Source organism: Cyprinus carpio, chromosome B19 (genome assembly GCF_018340385.1).
Source record: "Cyprinus carpio isolate SPL01 chromosome B19, ASM1834038v1, whole genome shotgun sequence".
Taxonomy (NCBI): Eukaryota; Metazoa; Chordata; class Actinopteri; order Cypriniformes; family Cyprinidae; genus Cyprinus; species Cyprinus carpio.
Window position 1 is genome coordinate 1,110,769 of NC_056615.1, and position 24,582 is coordinate 1,135,350.

The 24,582-nt window shown below is 39.9% G+C and overlaps 2 protein-coding genes across 2 annotated transcripts; one reads left to right on the plus strand and one right to left on the minus strand.

Annotated features, from left to right (window-relative positions):
- The first annotated feature begins 7,125 nt into the window (after positions 1-7,125).
- Positions 7,126-13,407, plus strand: LOC109061846 (chloride intracellular channel protein 1-like). Its single transcript, XM_019078934.2, has 6 exons — positions 7,126-7,480; positions 9,891-10,000; positions 10,284-10,409; positions 10,524-10,630; positions 11,396-11,577; positions 11,654-13,407. The coding sequence occupies exons 1-6, from the start codon at positions 7,442-7,444 to the stop codon at positions 11,813-11,815; spliced, it is 726 nt and encodes a 241-aa protein (XP_018934479.1). The 5' UTR covers positions 7,126-7,441; the 3' UTR covers positions 11,816-13,407.
- Positions 12,744-20,951, minus strand: LOC109061848 (protein Bouncer-like). The gene is made up of 3 exons (XM_019078936.2): positions 20,554-20,951; positions 15,553-15,675; positions 12,744-14,188 (listed from the first exon to the last, which is right to left on the minus strand). Exons 1-3 carry the CDS (start codon positions 20,606-20,608, stop codon positions 13,974-13,976), a joined length of 393 nt encoding a protein of 130 aa, XP_018934481.1. The 5' UTR covers positions 20,609-20,951; the 3' UTR covers positions 12,744-13,973.
- Between the last annotated feature and the right edge of the window lie 3,631 nt (positions 20,952-24,582).

Sequence of the window (24,582 nt, forward strand, 5' to 3'; positions counted from 1 at the left end):
CAAGATGAGCACAGTGGGATTGTCGTTGTTTTTGTAAATGGTATTCAGTTTAGAATGATAATTACAATCTACAGCAGCTCCTCAAAGACAGACTTGTGCTGTGACACAACTGACTGAAATCATGGAGGAAGTGCTAGCAGACAAGCAGCAAGTACAGCTACATCTATAGAAAAAGACACCACGGTCACAGAGCCCACTGCAGATATCCATGGATGCAGATTTATATAACGTCTATCTTATTTTGTTTCAGTGGTCACATCCTGTCAGCTAGTGGAAAAAAAAAAAAAAAAAAAAAAAAAAAAATAAGTGTTTATAGCCACACATTCTCAAGAATATGCCTATCTCACTTTCATTGTCACGATCGCTACTGTGAAGGAGCAGGGGCGGATTTAGTGAATTGGAGGCCCCAGGCAAAATATAGGAATGGGGCTCTATACATATTCACACATTTTCTTAGATCAACCTTGAGGTTCCTTTTGTTTTGATGCTTGCTGCTGCACAATGCGGCCCCATAGCTGTGTCCAATGTTTCAAAATTTTTCATGTACATGTTAAATGGCTTTAAATACATATATCAAGAGCATGCTCACAGATGAGAACAAAACAGCGTTGGATGAAGTGGATTAGAGCCCTGCACGTGCCTCAAATATAGGCCTTAGCTTATATATAGAGTTGGATGAACCCCATACTACTGTTTCAGCTATTAAAATAGGTCAGTTTTGTATGTAATGTAAAAGTGATTAAATTTTGTTTGGTTTTTTTATAAAGTCAATTTAGAAAAATGTTTGGAGAAGGTTTTTTTTTTTTTTTTTTTTTAGTTGAGTGGAAGTTGTTTTTTTGTTTTTGTTTGTTTACAGTGGAAACAAATTAACACGTTTTATTTTTTGTTCGTGATGGTTTGAGTTTTTTTTCATTCTAAACTGTATACGGGCTACTTTTATTTGTGTGTACTCACAATATCAACAAAACGTTGTGCTTTTATAAAATAAAGAAATCAAACGCTTTCTGGCGTCTGGGGTTTGACCAGGAGCGCTTCACAGTGATGAACCTAAACTCAGCGAATTGCCTCACAGACACGATAAAAAAAAAAAAAAACAATGTAAAAAAAATATAGAAAGCTTTAAATTACTAGCCTAATTTAAAATGAAATAATTCAAATCAAAAATAGAAACTCTTTTATAATCCGTACATTTCTCTTTAAAGGCACATCCAATAAGGAGATGGCCAGTCATTTTTTCTTTTAATCACCATAATTGATGGATATCTAAGATATAAAAATAAGGAAGAGCCTAAAACAGACCATTTGCATTTATTTTATAATTCCGTACAATAAAAAAAAAAAAAAAAATTATAATGGCATATAGGCTACGTAAAACTTTGTCCTATAATTGTACACCTGGAACAAATGATAAGGACAGGAACAGGAAGGACCAAATATGGGCATAGAAACACATGGGGAGCAAAACACACACCAAACAGGTCTGACAATCATAATATGAACAACAAACTGATAAATTCAATGTAATGAACATCAAAACAAGGAATTAATTCTAAGCACCAGAAAGGCTTTAATCTGACCTTTTTATGAGATTTTAATGAATTATTGTTTTTAACCTTCTAAACCTGAAGCTTTTAATCATATTGTGATATATAAGATAACATTCAGGAAGCCTAGTGTTTATTATTTTGTTCTTTTACTGTGGGAAATACAGTTATCCCACTGAACACTGGTTAACAGGGTCTCTATTGCCCGGCTGTTTCGGATCAGTTCATGTGTATAAGGCCAGTGATAAGGAGAGTGACTGGAAGACTCATAACTGAAATTCACAATTTGTCTGTGATTCTCTCTCACTGAAATGTGTAGTATATCATGAGAAGCAGCATATATTCAATATCAAGGAGAAGTACTACATATTGGTGAAGGCTTGTGACACTGTGTATTTTATTTTAGTGCCAGAACAAGGGCTGTTGAATATGCTGGAAGATATCAATGGAGGCAGATTTCATTTGTTATCTCCACAGGGATCTAGGAACTTGTTTTATTTCATTTGAATGATTTGTGTGCAGTGTGGCTTGTTTTTCTGTGTTGTTCTTGTTCCTCCTGCTGTCTGTTTGACAAAGGAATCCAGAGAATTCCAGTCCAGGGAGAGAGACTGAAGCTTTTCTCTCTCTTTGACAGACACTACCATCTTCTGGTCCCAGTGCCGCTGTTGCCTGTAGTGTTTGAGTAAACAGCTGTGTTCCAGCTAGCTGTTGTATACCTGAGACTTTGTTTCAGCTAAATGTTTGTGTACAGCAGATATTCTACTTTGTTAACATTTTCATTTTCTCACTTTTCTAAATTTATGTGGGAAAACTTGTAGGGAGGTGCATGCCTTTTTTTAGAACCATATTTTCTCCTGTGTTTAATCAGAGAGGGAGTTAGGGAATTGTATATGTATTTTCATTTTTCTTTCTTTCTTTCTGTCTTTCTTTCTTTCCTTTTTTTTAGGTAAGTTATTTCTTAAATATTAACCCTATAGTAGAATGCTCTTTTGTTTGTTGTTTTGACATTTACCTTATGAAATTACCTTAGGCTTACCTTCTGAAGCCTTTGTTCCTTTACATCCCACAGTTTATTTATAGCTGCAGTGAGTAAGTTGTGTTTAAAACCTGCAATTGCAGTTATTTGTGGAATTATTTTCCTTGAATCTAATGTTGCCACCAATGGCGATTAAACGTAACAATCGATTAGCTTATATCAAATCAAACAGTGCAAATTATATTTGGAAAAACTTCCCGCCCACATGTAGAGATCGAATATTCAAGTTGCTTATTCGTTTTCTATCCCTGAACGTAAAAACGAAAAATGAAGACGGATTCTTGATTTTTCATTTTGATTGAACAATTGAAAAACTAAATATATGCCATTTTTTAAATTTCAATTTTAAATTAAAAAACGAATGATCGGAAGATACCCTGATGATAGATAGATAGATAACTTGCTCAAATATATGATTTTGGATACTTTTTATCCAAAAAAAAAAAAAGTTATGGACTGCAACAATAATAAAATATCTTGTTTTATTACAAATCTGGTGTCTCTGAGAGTTTTGTTTGTCTGCCCTGGGACCTGGAGACAGACGGTAGATCTCTCATTCTCTCCCCTTTATTATGGGTTCACTCATCTTCTCCCTGGTTCAAGCCAGACAAAGCCCACCACAATCCTATTTGTGATCGGAGAAACGACAAACAACAAGTGCTACTCTACACTGCTCAAAACTCACGTTTGAATCATCAGTGGCAAATCCTTTACATATGTAAACGTTCTTACAGACTGTGAGTCAGAAGCGCCAGCATTGTAGTCTTCTCTCCCAGGATCAGGAAACAGTCCTCCATAAAATGTGCTGCACATATCTGAATATTTGGGTTGAATTGTTCTGGAACAGTGTTGTAATACATAATAATAATACAACCTAACCACTGATTTCTAGCCTTGTACTCTTTTGGAAGACCGATAAAAATATTTTCACAACGAAACAGCGTCTCCACCACATGTTGCTGGCAGCAACAGCAAGAATCAAAAGTTACACATTCTTTCTTTGCGTGAACATTTGGGCGGCATTATTCAAATCTTCCCATGTCATGACGTAGAGATGTAGGGGCGTGTTTAAACAAAGTGTTTTAGGAGGGCGTGGCAGAGTCTTAACTTTTATAAAGAATATCTCTTTGGGTTTGAGACTTTAGTCTTTGAAACTTTACAGATCTTCTTTATGCACCAAGAGCTTGTCAGGATTTAGACCGTATCATAGTACTGAGACTGCTCTCCTTAGAGTTACAAATGACCTGCTCTTATCATCTGATTGTGGTTGTATCTCTCTATTAGTGCTATTGGATCTTAGCGCTGTGTTCAACACTATTGACCACAACATTCTCTTGAATAGACTAGAACACTTTGTTGGCATTAATGGAAGTGCATTAGCATGGTTTTAATCGTACCTATATGACCGCCATCAATTCGTAGCCAGTGAATGAAGAGGTATCATATCGTTCACAAGTGCAGTATGGAGTACCTCAAGGCTCAGAACTAGGGCCATTACTCTTCACGCTTTACATATTACCCTTGGGAGATATCATCAGGAAACACAGTGTTAGCTTTCACTGTTATGCTGATGATACTCAGCTCTATATTTCTTTGTTTCTTCATAATTTGAAAAACTAACGGAATGCATAGTCGATATAAAAAACTGGATGACGAGTAATTTCTTACTGCTAAATTCTGAAAAAAACAGAGGTGTTAATTATAGGACCTAAAAGCTCTGCATGTAATAACCTAGAATGCTGTCTAAGATTTGATGGCTGCTCTGTCAATTCTTCGTCATCAGTTAGGAACCTAGGTGTGCTATTTGATAGCAACCTTTCCTTAGAAAGCCACGTTTCTAGCATTTGTAAAACTGCATTTTTCCATCTCAAAAATATAACTAAATTACGGCCTATGCTCTCAATGTCAAATGCAGAAATGTTAATCCATGCGTTTATGACCTCAAGGTTAGATTATAGTAATGCTCTATTGGGTGGTTGTTCTGCACGCTTAGTAAACAAACTCCAGTTAGTCCAAAATGCAGCAGCTAGAGTTCTTACTAGAACTAGGAAGTATGATCATATTAGCCCGGTCCTGTCAACACTGCACTGGCTCCCTATCAAACATTGTATAGATTTTAAAATCTTGCTTATTACTTATAAAGCCCTGAATGGTTTAGCACCTCAGTATTTGAACGAGCTCTTGTTACATTATAGTCCTCCTCATCCGCTCCGTTCTCAAAACTCTGGCAATTTGATAATACCTAGAATATCAAAGTCATCTGCGGGCGGCAGATCCTTCTCCTATTTAGTGCCCAAACTCTGGAATAACCTACCTAACATTGTTCGGGAGGCAGACACACTCTTGCAGTTTAAATCTAGATTAAAGACCCATCTCTTTAACCTGGCTTACACATAACATACTAATACACTTCTAATATCCAAATCCGTTAAAGGATTTTTAGGCCGCATTAATTAGGTGAATCGGAACCGGGAACACTTCCCATAACACCCGATGTACTTGCTAAATAGTTAGAAGAATGGCATCTATGCTAATATTAGTCTGTTTCTCTCTTATTCCGAGGTCACCGTAGCCACCAGATCCAGTCTGTATCCAAGTCAGAGGGTCACTGCAGTCACCCGGATCCAGTACGTATCCAGCCCAGATGGTGGATCAGCACCTAGAAAGGACCTCTACAGCCCTGAAAGACAGCGGAGACCAGGACAACTAGAGCCCTTGAGACAGATCCCCTGTAAAGACCTTGTCTCAGACAACCACCGGGACAAGACCACAGGAAACAGATGATTCTTCTGCACAATCTGACTTTGCTGCAGCCTGGAACCTGAACTGCTGGTTTCGTCTGGTCAGAGGAGAACTGCCCCCCCGACTGAGCCTGGTTTCTCCCAAGGTTTTTTTCTCCATTCTGTCACTGATGGAGTTTTGGTTCCTTGCCGCTGTCGCCTCTGGCTTGCTTAGTTGGGGACACTTCATTTACAGTGATATCGTTGACTTGACTGCAAATTATTGCACAGATACTATTTAAACTGAACTGAGATGATGACATCACTGAATTCAATGATGAACTGCTTTAACCGTCATTTTGCATTATTGACACACTGTTTTCCTAATTAATGTTGTTCAGTTGCTTTGACGCAATCTTTTTTGTTTAAAGCGCTATATACATAAAGATGACTGAATGACTGACTGTAACACTCCAAAGAGAAAGGAAAACTTGAAATCACATCATATGACCCCTTTAACTGTTCAGAACAAACAAGTTATTTTAATAATTTCAGCAATTTGTTTGTCTTGTGGATTAAATGTAGATATATTTTATGTAAAATATCTTACTCAGGACAGTACTAAATAAAATAATAACACATTTTCACAGATTCTGCAAGGGTTTTCCATACTTTCGCATGCCACTGTCATTTTGGTGGCAATTCCGGCCTTGCACAATGTTATTTTACATCAATGCCAGACTAGCTTGCTTGTTAAGATTAATGGAGGGCTACTGCCTAAAAGTTGGGCTGGCTTGTCTTTGTGACCACACAGATGCAACAGTCTGATCCAAGTTCTTCATCTCCTTGCTTATTGTCACGTGACAGCCACATAGACCATGTACTGGAAACAGAAATGTGATGTGATGTGTAGCGTCCCATATCACTTGGCCACAACTGGCTTGGGGTTATGAAATGATTATAAGGGTGAATATGATATTTTAGGACCTACTTTTTTCAAGTTTCCATTAGAAAAATGAACTCCCAGACTAGGGAGGCTAACTATAATAATTTATTGGTCCTTAACAGATTCAAAGACACAATAATTGTTTATTATAATTTGTCTTTTGTAGCAATAATTCTATACATGTGAAACCAGAATTTAACTGTAAAACAGTATTCAGATCAAAAATATACTAGTAACTTTTATAATCCGAAATTTAAAAAAAATCATTCCCAAGGATCTTTGGGTTTGGTTTTTTTTTTTTTTTTTAGTTTAGTTTCTAGTTTGCTCAGTATTCCTATACTGCCTAGATAGGGTTAGGGTTAGGGTTAGATTGATAATTAACTAATTTAAAATGTTCATGTTTCAGTTTTCTACCACTAGGTGTCAGAATTACGTTGGCTGTTAAAATGATACTTTCCCTTTAAGCCAGAAACACGAGAGTATGTTTATATTATGTAACCTATATTAAAAAAAAAAAAATACCTAAACAAAAGAGTTATTATTGTACCCAAATCCGGGATACCATTTGCTCTAAATAGTTACTAGTCATTAAAATTAGGTTAAATTAATTATTGCTTTTGGACAAGTAAAATGTACTAAAAAAAAGTACTTATTTTAAACTACTTACTATGAATTAAAACAGGCAGTGCTCATAAAACATGTAATACACAAGTGTCTTTATGCATATTGATCAGCTGACTAATTTGTTTGCAAACGTTTGACATAGCGGGTTAAAAATAGCGCAGACGGAACAAAAGAAGCATCACTTGCAACAGTTAACAGTTATAATTTGGTTACAAGTTAGAGGAAGTTCAAATCAGGAAATGAGAGAGAGAGAGAGAGAGAGAGAGAGAGAGAGAGACTGATCTTGCTGTAGGCGTTATTGGTTTCGATACTTAACGCGAACAGTAGACGTTTATACAGTTTATAAGTAATTCGGAAATCAGACACTTCTTATCGGCGTTTGTTTGGACTTTCTCTAAATTTCCCTCCCACTGCGAAATTCATAGCTCGAAGGGGAAAAGTTGCACACAGTTTGAAAGTGTTGAAGGCACAGCGGAAGTGAGCTCGGAGAAAGGGCGAGGGGAACAGAAGCCGCTCGTCTGTTGAGCTGTAGCTCTGTGTGAAAGCGCTGCTCGAGCCGCCGGAGTCCAGCATGAGTGAAGACAGACCTGAGGTGGAGCTCTTCGTGAAGGTCAGTGTCCCCGCAGGCTGCTGCTGCACGGTCAGACCACTGCTCAGGATTAATGCTGTTTAACCAATCCAAGAACTTCACACAATGTAATAAACGTTGCATTACTAACGTAATGAAATGTTTGTTATGTATTAATTAGCTCAAACATGATAAAATCGCGAGCGTATAATGTAATACCGTTTTTTAAACTGACATGAAATCATCAATAATGTGTTTTGTGAGAAAAAAAAAGTAGAAAACGGTGGTTTTCCTTTCTAAATATAGTTGTAAACTACCTATGAAAATGCGCCAGATTTAAATATTCATGCATTTATTTATTAGTATTATTGTTGTTGATGATAATGTTTGATAAGATTGATATGATGATAAGATTTTATTACTTCAGGTTTATTTGACAGGGTCAATGCACCTCAATAATACTAGTACAGTGTGCCAGAATTTGCATCTCTGGACTGATGGTAAAATTGTTACCCTAAAAATATAAAATAAATAATAATACTTACAAACTCCAAAATACATATGAATGTTATTAGTAATAATATTTTTTTTTCAGAATAAACTTTATACAGTACAGATTGATTGAAAGCAGCTTTACAGCGATTAAACAGAAAAGTAAGATGCTGGGCCGCCACGTTCTTCCACCATATATTCCTGTGTTTGGTGTTTGATGATGGTAGTGAGGAGCCTCATTCCTCATTCCAAAATCCTGGGTTGAGATCTGCTCAACTGCAAAGATCATTTTTATATTAAAGCATTCAGTGACTCCTCATACCCCAGGATTCTGGAAGAGACCACTCCTATCAGGACAGAAATATCTCATCAAGTGATATACGCATGTATAAAGAGTACATATGCAGTATAAAGAGTCAGAGTGTAGCACAACGTCACAATTTATACAAACAATAATAAATCCACAAACAGAGAGAGAGGATGCATCTACGGTACACATCTCGTATCGTCTCGTGTGGGCCTAAGCTGTTTCCACCACGGGAAGATGGTGAAACCAAACAGTTTGTGAAGAGCTTGCGTAAGGTTTAAAAATTCAACTACACATTACTTGTTTGTTTTAATCCAGTGCATAAAACGTCAAATCTGTTTTGGGGCCATAGCAAAATAAAACCACAAAATTTGTGCAATTTTTATGAAACTCTTTGACTTCCCAATATAGCCTAATGTGCTAATCATTTTTTGTTAAGAGAAGATTATTAAATTTTAGTAGACATTGTACCACATATACTATATGTTGATATGTGTTTATAATGTAAAACAAAAAGTGTTTTACAAAATAATCTATTAAATCTCATTATTCAGTTGACAAGCAGTTTTTTATGTAGCATTTATAAATAAAATGTGGAGGTTGTCCTGCAGTTTACAATGTTTGATCTCCTCTATAGTGCTTTAAAATACAATATTTTGAGGAGCACAGCCAACAGTGCAGCTCGTGTGGTTTACCTGAACAGCTCCTCCATTACACTCGCCCATCCAGGTCATGGCTAGTGGTCATTCAGTATATATCGGCCCATATATCTGTCATTTGAACTGTTTGGTCAATAAGCGTCAGACTTGTATTTTAGCAGTGCTGAGAATATCAGCGCCTGAGTGCAGTTCCATTCTCGGTCTCCATTAGTTCACTGTATATTTATTTAGCAGTTCTGTCTAAGAAATCTGATGGGAAAAAAACTGGGTGCTAGAAAGCCCCCTAAATAATAATAATAATAATAAAAGAACATGAACTTTATACAAAATCAGAAAAATGTTCACATCTTCATCCTTTTCAAAAGTTTACACCCCCTGCTCTTAATGCATTAATGTTTGCATATTTTGTGCCAGTTGCGTTCGAGTCCCTCAGCTGTCCTCAGTGTGTATAGACAGATCTCAAAATCCTACAGTCACAGCTGGAAAGGGTTGGAATAAACAGAAGTTGCTGGAAAACCAAAGTATGTACTGAAGGATTTTCCTGAGGAACAGCGAGCCGCTGAACTGCTCGAGACAAACAAGAAACTCTCACAAAACTTGGATCATCCAGATAATGACAAACACTGTAAAGAAACAAGCATATGTAAACTTTTTAACAGGGTGAACAATCCCTCTGATTTTGTTCAAATTATTAACATTTTGCAAGGCATGTATGAAATTCATACTTCAGTGTCTGGGTAATTTACCCTTGCTCATGAAGGATTCAGATTTTTTTATATACTTTATATATAACTGCCTCGGCTATTTAACCACGAGTGTTTCCCATGTAATGTGTTTTAAATGACCTTGTTACTCTCTTAATGCTCGACGGCACTCATTATTCACACTGCAAACTCTCATTCACATTTTGGGTACAATAGGATTTCTTGCTGTGAGAAAAAAAGGCTGCACAGTCTTTGAGAAAGCTGCAGTGATCCTCTGTATGTGTGTGTAGGCAGGAAGTGATGGTCAGAGCATTGGGAACTGCCCGTTCTCTCAGCGGCTCTTCATGGTCCTGTGGCTGAAGGGCGTGACCTTTAATGTAACCACCGTGGACATGAAGAGGTGGGTGTTTCTGTGCATTCATAAATCTAATGCAGTTGCATTCATGTAAGTGAAATCTAGAATATTACTGTTTCAGACCAGTAGCATGCTATGTTGTGTTGACACTGTATTCCAAAGATAAAAACTGGTGGTCCAATCAAAAAAAAACCACACTGGAAAATGGAAGGTCAAGTTAAGCACACTACATTGTGGGAGCAGTGCACAGTATGCATGAAGCATTTTGCAAAAGTAACATCTGTAAAACAAGTGGTGTGCTATTCCTCTTTCTCTGTGTTGTGAGTAGGAAGCCAGACATTCTTAAAGATCTGGCTCCTGGGGCTCAGCCTCCTTTCCTGCTGTACGGCACAGAGGTGAAGACGGACACCAACAAGATAGAAGAGTTCCTGGAGGAGAGCCTCTGCCCTCCTAAGTAACTCTCTTCATCAACACATGCTTTATTTGCCATTGTTTGTGTTTTCACAGCTGTTATGTTTACCATATCCATCTGTCCTCCTCCTCCTCCTCATCCCTCTATCCACCACAGATACCCACGGCTGGCAGCTCGCAATCCTGAGTCTAACACCGCAGGTCTGGATGTGTTCTCAAAGTTCTCCGCCTACATTAAGAATTCCAACCCGCAGATGAACGACAGTGAGTGCTGCTAACTGTTTTCATTCTTTTAGATTTGTTAAAAAAAATTGTTAAGTGGCCTGAGGTCTTGAGAGCACATGTACTGCAACAGGTCTGAAAAGCTCGGTGCCCTTGATGCATCCTAAATCCACTAAATCCACACACATTTGTGTTTCATAGGTACTGCAGATACTGCAGCAGTCTCCTTTTTAAATACATAATTCAATATATAATACCAATATTCAATCTACTCAGTTTTACTGCAACGATGCAGTCCTTAAAAGATTTCAAATGTGTGTTTATTTCATTCAGCTAAGACGTGACAACATGACATGTCGATATTGTGTTGGTCACTTATCTCAAAGTGATGTGAATTCACAGCTCAGTTCACAACATACTGGAAAAAGTTTTGGTCTCCTGAATTCACATGAATATAAATGGAGGTCAATGGAACAAAATGTGTATTGTGAGTGGCCTTGAATGTGAGACAACAGAGAGAAACTGTTTGACTGGTGATTGAGTTTTGTAATTGATTGATTGTGTTGCAGCATGTCTGCTGTTTTTTCCACATTGGTCTGAACAGATGAATCTCATGTGAATATCAGATCCATGTTGGTGTGAACAGGCCACTGTCATAGAAAGTGATGGTTTTACAGGCTTTTAAAAATAGGACAAGCCCCTCCTCGAACAGGAAATACATCATCACAGGAAAAGGAAATTGCGCCTGTCAGGTCATGTTGTGGCTTCTAGATTAAGTGAAGCTGTGCGAACCGTTTGCTCGTGCAGATCTGGAGAAGGGTTTGCTGAAGGCCCTGAAGAAGCTGGATGACTACCTGAGCTCTCCTCTGCCAGACGAGATCGACGAGAACAGTGATGACGATGTCACTTCCTCCTCCCGCCCCTTCCTGGATGGTCAGGAGCTCACTCTGGCCGACTGCAACCTGCTGCCCAAGCTCCACATCGTCAAAGTGAGTCAGACAGAACGACGCGTAAGCAAACGAGCTGATGAATGCAGTGCTCAGCTTCTCTTTTCCTCGCTCTCAGGTGGTGTGTCTGAAGTTTCGAGGTTTCTCCATCCCTCGCTCGCTGACGTCTCTGTGGCGATACCTGGACGCGGCGTATGCCCGAGAGGAGTTCTCCTCCACCTGTCCCAGCGATGAGGAGATACACGTGGCCTACTCCTCCGTCGTGAAGGCACTCAAATAGAAAGAAGAAGGAAACACACACACACACACACACACTCATGTGCGTTATTACCAGTTCTCTTTCCAGATTGTCCTAGTGTTTCAATTGTATGTTCCTGAGGTTGTTTGTACTGGCTGAGGTCTTACTTTTCAACTAAACCTGGTCTAAATCATGCTGCCTTCACATGCTCTCGGAATTATCGCAAATACGAGTTTTCTAGAAAAAAAGTGTGCATGTATGCCATTTGATGTCATGTTTACCATTTATTTTAATACCCAAATTTTCCACAATGGACAGGCCTCAAACTTTAAACATGGCGGATGGGAGAAGGATTTCTGCTGTGTATGCTTTATTAGCAGTTTTTCCCGCAACAGCTTCATTGCCTTGACTTGTCATTAAAGTAGTAGCTTATTTGAATATGAATAATCCTTTCAAGCATATTGAACGTTTTATACATAGTGAAAATATCATGCGTTTCACCAATATTACAAAATAGAATAGAATATCTAGACTAGATAGTGCGGTAAAACTATACACCTTAACTTTAAGGTCTACATTATGCCTTTGTTGTGAACGTGATTATAAACAGTGGCATCCTCAATTCTTTCCGACAAACAAAGCACCTGAACACAAGCTCGTAATCACGACTTAAGAAGTGGGAATGATCAAATTTCCATCAGCACGTGAAGGCAGCATTAGAGTTCATATTCCTTTAAAGCAGCTGAACTGCAAGGTCAAGGTCATTTCTGCCGTTATTCACATCGGCAGCCATACATTACAAAATATCATCAAATGTTTCAATTTACAGGCAGCAATAGTGGCTGTTTTTCACTGCTTTATGGACGAGTGCATTGCTAGCAGTTACAAACAGGATGTTGTTGCCTCATTCCTCCCATTACTGTCCCTCCCTCTCACTGTGTCAGAGTCTGTAATGACAGCTTTTTGCTCATGGCTGCTTTGGTCACGTACATTTCATAAACTTTTTTTTTTTTTTAAGCTGCTCTTTACATTCCATTGACTGATATGTTACAAAATCATGAAGGTATCATAAAAGTACCCCAAAAGAATCATGTGTAAAGGTTCATACTTTATGTGAGAAGTAAAAACTAAAAATCCTTTCAATCTGTTACTGGCCCCAATCGACAGTCTCATCTCGTAGCTATATGATATGATGTATGTGCAAATTTGAGTCACTAGAATATTCTTCCGTCTCTAATTATGACTGTCAACGTCCACATTGAAAACACTCTTATTTATTGTCTGGGGAGAGTTATGAAAAACATGCACATTTGTTGTCTTCTGAAAAAGAGGAAACCAGTGACAGCAACAACTGCTAAGATGACCTTACCAAAATATTTTATATACAGTATCATGCTTTATCCCCAGTCCTCTCCCCGTGCATTTCTGGTTTCATTTCCTCTTAACCACTCAGTGGTCATTTCCAAATCTTACTCTGCACTCAAATGGACAACACAACATCAGTGCAAATATTGATTAATGAGGATTTTATTGATTAGAGGGATGTTACAACAAAGTCAGTTTCTTCCTGCATTTTTAACATTGTTATTCAGCAATACAGTTTATAATAAAGTTAAAATAAAATTCAAATGAAATGCTGAGTACATTTTTTCTTGATCCTTTATGTTTACATAGTTCAGGTTTAATATAATATTTATTGTTAAATTAAATTAATTAAAAGAGTAAAAAAAAAAAGGAACAGAAAATAATGTGTTGTGCTCTACAGGAATGGAACAGCCTCTGGAACAGCCTGTTCATATGAAAAATATGCATTAATATTTCTAGAATTAGTAAAAATGACAAAAACGTTACTGTCATTAGTATTTACAGCAAAAATAAAGCAAACTAGCTGTTAGATTTAGCAGTTGTGTGGGTTTAACCATTTATATTTAGAAGAAGAGTTTCAGTATTTTGAGCACACATGACTCATTCTCAATGCACTCTGTGTGTGTGTGTGTGTGTGTGTGGTTGCAGGCACTTCCCTTCAAGCATAGCATTTGCAAGAAAGTGCGTAGATGGACTTACAGTTTCAGTCTTGTTTGCATGGCAAATTTGAGCGGATGCATTGGTTTTAAACAGACGGTGTTGGTATGTCGTGGTGTTTCTGAATCTCTGACTTTGCTGATGGTGTTGTAGCACCTCGTGTGAGAGTAAGAGCTGCTCATCCCAGCTGGAGCAGGAGGACCAGACTGCAGAGGCTCAGCACTGCTCCTGTCCAGTGGGGGGAGCTGATGGGCGCAGCAGTGTTGCAGAGATCCGTGTCACAGCACTCATTGGTGTAGTTGAACTTTATTCCTGCCGCGTGTTTCTCTCCGTGCTGGTCACACTGTGATGGCAGGGCACAGCTTCGCTCGTACAGGACAATGGACACTGACCCTGGACACACACAAACATCACATCTCAATGCTGATGCAGGGCATCCCAATCAAGGGGATAAGATCACAGTGTGCTATTCACTACAGTTTCAGCACCTGATAGTATTTAACATGGCTGATGATCTGGTTTTGCACCAATAAAATATATATTAAATAAAAGTTACCAAAAAACAAAAAAAAACTGCAAGAGGTCATGCAAAAATATTTCAGCAAACATGAAGCTCAATGCCACATGTAAGTGAGAACTACTCGTGGTGTGAATTTACAAATGCTTTTTGGGTGACTTCACAAACCTTCTGTGCCTATTCAGACCGTATAAGATTGTTGTGATTATACTATAGCCAGAGCAGAACAAAATTCTTTCCACCATCACAAATTGACTTTTAGTATAATTTTCTTCATAAATGCAGTTGAGATCAATTTTTATTACAATACTTAAGACCTAATTTCAGATCTAGTTTGCATGTTTGTTTTGATACTGAAACTAACAATGTTTTCAATGTCACTTGCCTGTTAAATGTCATACAGATAATATTTTTTAAAACGAATCTACTTTGTCCCCTGAGCATCATGTAAGCATCTGTGAATTTTGGTAAGAAAAGTGTGTAAACAGATATGGTGTCCAGAAGTTCCAGGATTACAGGTCTTTTGCCAGTCCATTGGGAAACAAAGTTTCCAGGCTGTTACAACGTGTGCTGTGTGTGAGCTTTGTGACACTGAATCTCAAAAAGACATTCAGGTGTTGCATTTGAGGCAGTTATTATCAAGTAAACAAGCCACATTACAGTCAACAGCACATGGAAAAAAACTGCTGTATCATTTTTTGAACAAGCTACAACATGCTGCATGCTGAGCTATTACTGTGCCTTCAACAGCCACTGGCTGTCCTGCCACACACGCCTGATGAGAAATAAATCACCTGTCGCATATCATTTTACATATTTTTCAAATCATCTATTTCATTGGCAATAAAGTGACAAGATGTACCCAACTTTGTTGATAGTAAACACCCTTCTTGCAAAACTAAACGTGTTACACAGTGTTAAATCAGGTTCTGCAGAATCAGGTCCAGACGGGTTTTTTATGGTTACTCACGAGGGCAGAACTCGCTTTAAAAACATCCAAGTCCTCTAATTCATACTCAGAACACACCTTCACTACAAATTTCCCACACCTTACATCACACACACACAACATGTAAGTATCTTGTGTGTGCGTGATGGTGTGGGAAAGTAAATCAAATCAGGATCACACATTCCCACAGACTGCTGATTAATATTCAGCTGACTCATTCTTTTGCTCCATTTGTTAATCAATCAGTACAATAGTGCAGTGACTGTCTGCGCAGTGTTCGGTTCAGTTGACCTTTAACTCCTACAGCTGTGCTGGCAAGACATCGCTGGCCCACGGGACATTCCTGGGGGAACTTCAGACAGTCCAGAGGAGAGATGGCTGGAAACATGCATGTGTAGCATGTCAAGGACATCACTGCAAGAGAGGGAGGATAGTCAGTGAATGTTTCAGAATCAGCATCTGAGAGATAAAATGCTTAGACTAGTCTTACATGTTAGTCCTCTAATGTTTATTTTTTCTTTAAGGGTCATGAACTGTATCTGTTTTTATTTTGTACTGTTCTCTGAAGTCCACTTATAATGTTATCAAGTTTTTACATAAAATAAAACATCATAATTTAGAAGTAATAGTCTATTTTCTGTCCTGTTTTAACCCCTCATCAGAATGCTCTGTTTGAATAGATGTGGAGGATTGTAGACTCTGAAGTAAATGCCACTGCTGTGATTGGCTAATAGTTATGATTGACAGCCTACATCCTTCACAGTTGGAGGCTGCTGTGATTAAGGTAAAAAAATTTAAAAAAATAAATAAATAAACACATCATATTTTAGTTTCAAACTTTCTAAAAAATTTAATTGTCGAATTGTGACTTGTCTGTAATCGAATCTGCGGTAAAATGAAGTAAACAAAGGACCGAGTTCTTACTGACGTGGTCTGGATCTTCATTAAAAATAAAACTCGTTCACTGTTTCCTAACACTGGGATCGGAAGGGAAGCAAAGACTGTTTTTTTCCACAGCTTGGCACTGCACAGCATCTTGTTGTCTTCCGAGCATCTTTATCCTTTGGTTTCTGAGTAGACTTGCATTCGCCTCTCGTTATTTCACTACATGCGCGAATCAGTGGGCGGGGCTAAACAAGCAGTTAATGTAGAATCGATGGGCGGGACAAAACAGTCAGTGCTGTAGAATAGAGGTGGGCGGGTTAGACAGGCAGTGCTGTAGAATCGTTGGGTGGGACTAAACAGTGCTGTAGAATCGGTGGGTGGGGCTAAACAGGCAGTGCTGTAGAATCGGTGGGTGGGACTAAACAGTGCTGTAGAATCGGTGGACGGGGCTAAACAGGCAGTGCTGTAGAATCGGTGGGTGGGACTAAACAGTGCTGTAGAATCGGTGGGCGGGCTAAACAGGCAGTGCTGTAGAATCGGTGGGTGGGACTAAACAGTGCTGTAGAATCGGTGGACGGGGCTAAACAGGCAGTGCTGTAGAATCGGTGGGCGGGGCTAAACAGGCAGTGCTGTAGAATCGGTGGGTGGGACTAAACAGTGCTGTAGAATCGGTGGGCGGGCTAAACAGGCAGTGCTGTAGAATCGGTGGGCGGGGCTAAATAGGCAGTGTTGTAGAATAGGTGGGCGGGGCTAAATAGGCAGTGCTGTAGAATCGGTGGGTGGGACTAAACAGTGCTGTAGAATCGGTGGGCGGGCTAAACAGGCAGTGCTGTAGAATCGGTGGACGGGGCTAAACAGGCAGTGCTGTAGAATCGGTGGGTGGGACTAAACAGTGCTGTATAATCGGTGGGCGGGCTAAACAGGCAGTGCTGTAGAATCGGTGGGTGGGACTAAACAGTGCTGTAGAATAGGTGGACGGGCTAAACAGGCAGTGCTGTAGAATCAGTGGGCGGACTAAACAGGCAGTGCTGTAGAATCGGTGGGTGGGACTAAACAGTCCTGTAGAATCGGTGGGCGGGGCTAAAAAGGCAGTGCTTTAGAATCGGTGAGTGGGACTAAACAGTGCTGTATAATCGGTGGGCGGGCTAAACAGGCAGTGCTGTAGAATCGGTGGGTGGGACTAAACAGTGCTGTAGAATCGGTGGGTGGGGCTAAACAGGCAGTGCTGTAGAATCAGTGGGTGGGGCAAAACAGGCAGTGCTGTAGAATCGCTGGGTGGGGCTAAACAGGCAGTGCTATAGAATCGGTGGGTGGGACTAAACAGTGCTGTAGAATCGGTGGGCGGGGCTAAACAGGCAGGTGCTATAGAATCGGTGGGTGGGACTAAACAGTGCTGTAGAATCGGTGGGCGGGGGCTAAACAGGCAGTGTTGTACATAGAATCGGTGGGCGGGGCTAAACAGGCAGTGCTGTAGAATCGCTGGGTGGGGCTAAACAGGCAGTGCTATAGAATCGGTGGGTGGGACTAAACAGTGCTGTAGAATCTGTGGGTGGGGATAAACAGGCAGTGTTGTAGAATCGGTGGGCGGGGCTAAACAGGTAGAGTTGTACATAAATCGGGCTAAACAGGCAGTGCTGTAGAATCGGTGGGTGGGACTAAACAGTGCTGTAGAATCGGTGGGCGGGGCTAAACAGGCAGTACTGTAGAATCGGTGGGTGGGGCAAAACAGGCAGTGCTGTAGAATCGCTGGGTGGGGCTATACAGGCAGTGCTATAGAATCGGTGGGTGGGACTAAACAGTGCTGTAGAATCGGTGGGCGGGGCTAAACAGGCAGTGCTATAGAATCGGTGGGTGGGACTAAACAGTGCTGTAGAATCGGTGGGCGGGGGGGGCTAAACAGGCAGTGCTATAGAATCGGTGGGTGGGACTAAACAGTGCTGTAGAATCGGTGGGCGGGGCTAAACAGGCAGTGTTGTACATAGAATCGGTGGGCGGGGCTAAACAGGCAGTGCTATAGAATCGGTGGGTGGGACTAAACAGTGCTGTAGAATCGGTGGGCGGGGCTAAACAGGCAGTGTTGTACATAGAATCGGTGGGCGGGGCTAAACAGGCAGTGCTATAGAATCGGTGGGTGGGACTAAACAGTGCTGTAGAATCGGTGGGCGGGGCTAAACAGGCAGTGTTGTACATAGAATCGGTGGGCGGGGCTAAACAGGCAGTGCTGTAGAATCGGAGGGTGGGACTAAACGGTGCTGTAGAATCGGTGGGTGGGGCTAAACAGGCAGTGTTGTAGAATCGGTGGGCGGGGCTAAACAGGCAGTGCTGTACATAAATCGGGCTAAACGCAGTGCTGCAGAATTGGAGGGTGGGACTAAACAGTGCTGTAAAATCGGTGGGCGGGGTTAAACAGGCAGTGTTGTAGAATCGGTGGGCGGGGCTAAACAGGTAGTGTTGTAGAATCAGTCTGTGGGACTAAACAGCAGCGATGTAGAAGCAGGCATTGATCTTCTTCTGTGAAGGTGGTGCATATCCACACTATTGCATCATAGAACAGAACTAGGGCTGTCCTTAGCTGATGCGAGGCCCGGTGCAAGGTAGGGACTGGGGCCTCCTCGGTCTATTCGCCGGGGGGCCACTTTAAGCATGGAGCCCAGTGCGACCACACCAGTTGCAAAAAACGACGGCCCTAAGTAAAACATACCACAACCTGTCATTTTGACAGAGTGGTTTCAATATAAGCTGTCTAGTGTGGATAAGTTTAATGGAGAAGTCGTGGCCTAATGATTAGAGAGTCTGACTCGTAACCCAAAATGTTGTGGGTTCGAGTCTCATACCGTCAGGGATTGTAGGTCGGGGGAGTGTATGTACAGCGCTCTCTACCACCTTCAATACCATGACTGAGGTGCCCTTGAGCAAGGCACCAAACCCCCAACTGCTCCCCGGGTGCCGCAGCAAAAAAAAAAAAAAGGATTGGCTTTGCTTTGGTTGTGTTTTGTGTTAGTGTGTTTTTTGTGTGCTGTGTGTGTGCACTTTGGATGGGTTAAATGCAGAGCAACAATTCCGAGTATGGGTCACCATACTTGGCCACGTCACGTCATGTCATGTCACTAACTACAGACTAACTTCTGAAACTTAAACGATGGTTTAATAGTACCTCTTATATTTCAAAAGATCAAGGGAATTTTGTTTTCAAAGGGTCAATTTACGTTGGTTACCTAAAAACTTACACTGGTCTAATCTGAATAGAGTAGAATAAATATCTGAATAGAATAAGACTCACTTCCCCTTGGAGAACTGTTAGTTGGTCAGACTACTTTTTAAGACAATCTTAACATAGAGACTAAGGACCGGGTTTACTAAAAAACAAAAAGAGCACAGTCTCATAAAAGCACGGACGGGAGTGGAAAGTTCTGCGGGTTATTTACTGAGAACACAGATATAATTTCCATAATGACCAATGCAAAACCAAGAGCATTTGCGTAAAATTTGCATAAGTATATGTTTAAATAATGTCTTCCTCTGGCATTCCAAATAAATTCATTCTCTCCCTTCTATCGTGCTCTCTGTCCTCTGTGGTGCCTCCTCCTGGCATCAACAATCACAGCCATGTCAAGCGCAAAATGGGTTCACGCAAGTTTTTGGGTAGTGAATAGCGGAGCAAATAACAGTGAATGGACTTCTGCAAACTATGGTAAATCAGGTTGTTTTCTTGTAAATACTCTCCTGAATGGGGCACTTCTACAAATGCATATGCAATAAGGTCAGCCACACAGATGTCTACACGGCCTTTGCATCGCTAATTTTTCACTGCACGTCTTTAGTATCCTGACAGTAGTTTTTTTAACGCCAAAAGAGTGTTTGCACTGGCACAAACTGTTAGAAAATCTGGCTCTAAATTTATGCAACTGGCCCCTGGTCCCGTTCACCCTTCCTCACCCATGCATTTGTGTCTACACCTCTTTAAGTTAAAATCAAAGGTTTCTCCTGACACAGAGTTGAGAGCCAAAGTAGAGGAGACCTGGAGTCACAATCAGTTTAAAAAGTCCTAATTCTTCTAGAGGACACTAGATCTGAACAGCCACATGCAATCAAGGTATTGAAATCTTTAGCAGTTGTTATGGGATAGAGTTGTGCATGATTCATTCTAAACATGTGAACTAAGAAGATACTGGTGAAGCCAGGAATATATCCAAATCTTAGTCTGTACTCTCTTTCATTAGGCCTTGGATGGCAAAAACTCTAAGTGATGCTTTTTATAATTAGAAAACAGCTCCAGCTTAAAGCAACCTACATTCAGCACTGCACCAACCGAGCACATCGTCTTCAGTGAGGCGACATAAAAATAATAAGAATCTCAAGTTTCAATGGGTGAATGAATAATAATCTCCATGTTTAGATGCATCCTACCTGCTAAAGGCAGACAGCCGATGAGGATGAGGAGGGATCCTTTAGATTTCATCATGATGGTGAGTCTCCCTCTGATCACCTAAAAGCTGGGAGAGTCAACCTTTCCTATTCTTCCAGATCAAATTAAGCAGATTCCCTTTCCTAATTCCAGGCATGTAATATTGAGTATAACGGAGTCAGAATCTAAATGGACGCCACTATGAAACTCCCACAGCTCTTGGTTTGCTGTTGTGTAGTGCACAATAGGATTGTGTGGGCTTTGACTGGCTTGGACTCCACCGTGGCAGTTTAATTTGATTTAGTGGTCACTTAAGAACTGAACTGGAGTCAGGGCGTCAATTTAAGGCCAATTCACACTGAACTGACATCCAACAATTCCCATCAAACACAGATTGAACATGAACAAGCAACGAAAACAAATGCTAATCAGACAAAGCCTAGCGGACATCTGTGTCTGACAGTGCAGTGTGAATTGGCCGTTAGAAAACACAGAACATCTGACATCTTTTTTTTATAATTGTTATAATCAGGTGCCATCACTACTATAGCTTAAGAAGGAGTGTATGTGTGTGTGTATGTGAGCACAACAGCGAACAAATGGACAGCCTGTTTGTTCCAAATTACAGGCATGCAGAGCAGCAGGGAAATCAAATTACAGCAACCTTGTGACACAAGTGTGACACACAGTCACGATAAACGGTTTACTAGTGATTATGCCAAAGGCACACCCAAACACACACCACTGCAAAGATATTTCAGAGACGCCTCTACTGGACTGACACTGCTCACTCCCAACAAATACATGTGGAGCCAAAGAGGACATGACTGTGTGGCTTACGTGAGGCTGTTTGCTGGTTTTGCTTGAGAAACGAGGGATGGACAGATGGTCTGTTCTTTAATCCTGTCTATCCTCTGCTAGTCTCTGTCTCGATCTGTTGCTCCATTCCCCTGGAGTCATGGCTGTGTCATTTTGAGCTGTCTGTGTATCAGTGGCCTCATGCCTATGGCCGAATCACTGCCACGCTGCTATAAAGTTATCACGTGTCACTGTTCCTTCAGATCCTAAAAACAACCAAGAAAAGGTGCTATTATACACACTGCTGTACTACTACTGACAAATCACAATCTTAACCTTAAAGGGCTAGTTCAGCCAAAAATGAACATTTTGTCATTAATGACTCACCCTCATGTCGTTCCAAACCCGTAAGACCTCCGTTCATCTTCGGAACACAGTTTAAGATATTTTAGATTTAGTCCGAGAGCTTTCTGTCCCTCCATTGAGAATGTGTGTACGGTATACTGTCCACGTCCAGAAAGGTAATAAAACACATCATCAAAGTAGTCCATGTGACATCAGAGGGTCCGTTAGAATTTATTGAAGCAACGAAAATACATTTTGGTCCAAAAATAACAAAAATTACGACTTTATTAAGCATTGTCTTCTCTTCCGGGTCTGTTGTGAACGCGGCTGCTGTGAATGTTGACGTACGACGCTGCTGACGTGTTCTCTGGTGCGCCCAATAACAAAGAAAACACGTCAGCAGCGTCATACGTCAGCGGCGTCACTACAGTTTTGTGAACGCGCTCACAACAGACCCGGAAGAGAAGAAAATGCTTAATAAAGTCGTAATTTTTGTTATTTTTGGACCAAAATGTATTTTTAATGCTTCAGTAAATTCTAACGGACCCTCTGATGTCACATGGACTACTTTGAAGATGTTTTTATTACCTTTCTGGACGTGGACAGTATACCGTACATACATTTTCAATGGAGGAACAGAAAGATCTCGGACTAAATCTAAAATATCTTATACTGTGTTCCGAAGATGAACGGAGGTCTTACGGGTTTGGAACGACATGAGGGTGAGTCATTAATGACATAATTTTCATTTTTGGCTGAACTAACCCTTTAAATCACAGGCAGTGATTCATTTTTAAAGAATCTCCAAAGTGCTGGTGTCCAGAACACTGGAGGTAAAACAATGTTTTTAATGATCAGCAGAAAATAGTGCTCATGAACAGCTGTTGAGATAGCATTATTTGATACCTCACAACTTAACAAGCAGATTCAGACCCACAGCATGGCTTGCTCGTATATTGCTTTAGCAATCCAATAAACAAGAAGTTAGTGATGGGAGAAACAAAACCTGGCAAAGTGTTTCAGTGAAACACCACAAGCTTGTCAGAACAGCTTAAACATGCACAGAAAATGATTTACAAACCGAATACAAATGCTTTATTGAAAGTGATTCACGAGTTTGCCTCAAGCTCATTAAAGCAGGGTGGATTCTGATTAGCTGTCAATGTTTTTTTATCATTCATTAACTGGGGGGAAAAAATTGTTTTAAAAGTGAATCCAATGATATTGTTCCTCTGTGCCATTATCATTAGAGTTGTGGTGTTGATTTAGCTGTTCTTTTAAATTTAGAACATTTTTTTAAACTATATCTTTAAGGTTTTAGTTATTGTCATCGTCCGCGGTGTAAATGGACCTTAAGTCACTAGATGCCACCTTCTGGCACAATGATGTAACCTGCAGAATCTCCAAAATCATCATCAGCCTGTCTAAAATGTGCAAACATACACTGCAAAAAATACTTTTCAAGCTTAGATTTTTTGTCTTGTTTCCAGCCAAAATATCTGAAATTTCTTAAATCAAGAAGGATTATTGATTTGTTTTCAGAAAAAACAGGGCAAAATTAAGTGCTAGAAACAAGCAAAATAATCTGCCAATGGGGTAAGCAAAATAATCTTGTTTTCTGTTTGAAAAGCATTTTTTGCAGTGTTAAACAAGTGGAGTGATGCAAACAGTAAATTGTTGCAGTCCCGTTGCTACTGGACCGTATCAGCACCAGTGCTAACATGTATAATGCAGCTTTTTCAATGACTGACTTTCATTAAAGGTCCTATAAAATTGCCTTAATGGGTGCAGTTTTATTTACTGCAGGGTTTTTCAGATCTTCCCATCACTGCATTCCAAGTTCTGATCATTTAGCTGGGTTAACAATGGGAGACACACCAAATGAGCAGTACTGGAGAGGCTCTGAGTTTAAAAAACACTGTTTAACTGCATTTTCTTCTGAAATAGGGTGAGACAGTGAAGGGCTAAGGATTAATTAAACTATAGGATTTGGTTTAGGTTGCTGTTTGTGGGAGTGATATTCATTTGTGAGAGCTTTTTATTGTACAAATGTGGACACACCCACAAGTGCATGAGTGAGCATGAGAGAGCATTTTTATTCAGATTTTCAGGGAGAGTAAAGGTGATGATACACAGAGAAATGTTGGTGTGTTTCATCACCTTAAGACTGAAAATTTGAAGGAATGTTAGGGTGTTTTTATTCAGATTTTTGTTGGTGTTTTTGGTCACCTACGGGAACTAAAAGCCACACCTTAAGACTGAACATTTCATGTGGTCTATAAACTTTTACCAGTTCTTAAAAACCACCCATTCCATGTATGAGGACTGATGAAGCACAAGTAATGCATCTAATGCACAATGAGTGAGAATGTATTTAGGACCCTCAGAGTTTCCCATCAATTATCTAGACTGTGGCGACCTGTATAATTTGTCCTGTCACAGATTCATAATGAACCAAACTTGTTTTTGATCTCTAAAATTGTGTTTTGCGACATTGTTTTGGCAAAGCAACTTTTAGTCAAAATCATACTAAAATAAATGTTAAAAAAGAAAACTGAAATCACAAGCTTAGTACCAAAAGAGGGTAATAGTGCTACATTTATTCTGTTACATTCGTCTTAATCACTTTTTTGGAAACCATGTAGACCTAATTTTTAGAGTTAAATTTTACTCTTCTTATGACAAAAATGTACTGTAACTTTGTAACACTGGCTGATGTAATTCTTGTTACTTAATTTTAATGCACTAAATGTTAATAAATGCATAGTTTTCGCCAGGGCATTGTTAGACTTTTTACTGGGGCATGAGCGATGCTCCATTCGTTTTAACTTCTGTTCATCTGATAAGTGCTTTATACTGACTTCACCATCATCATCTTGCTTGCTGTG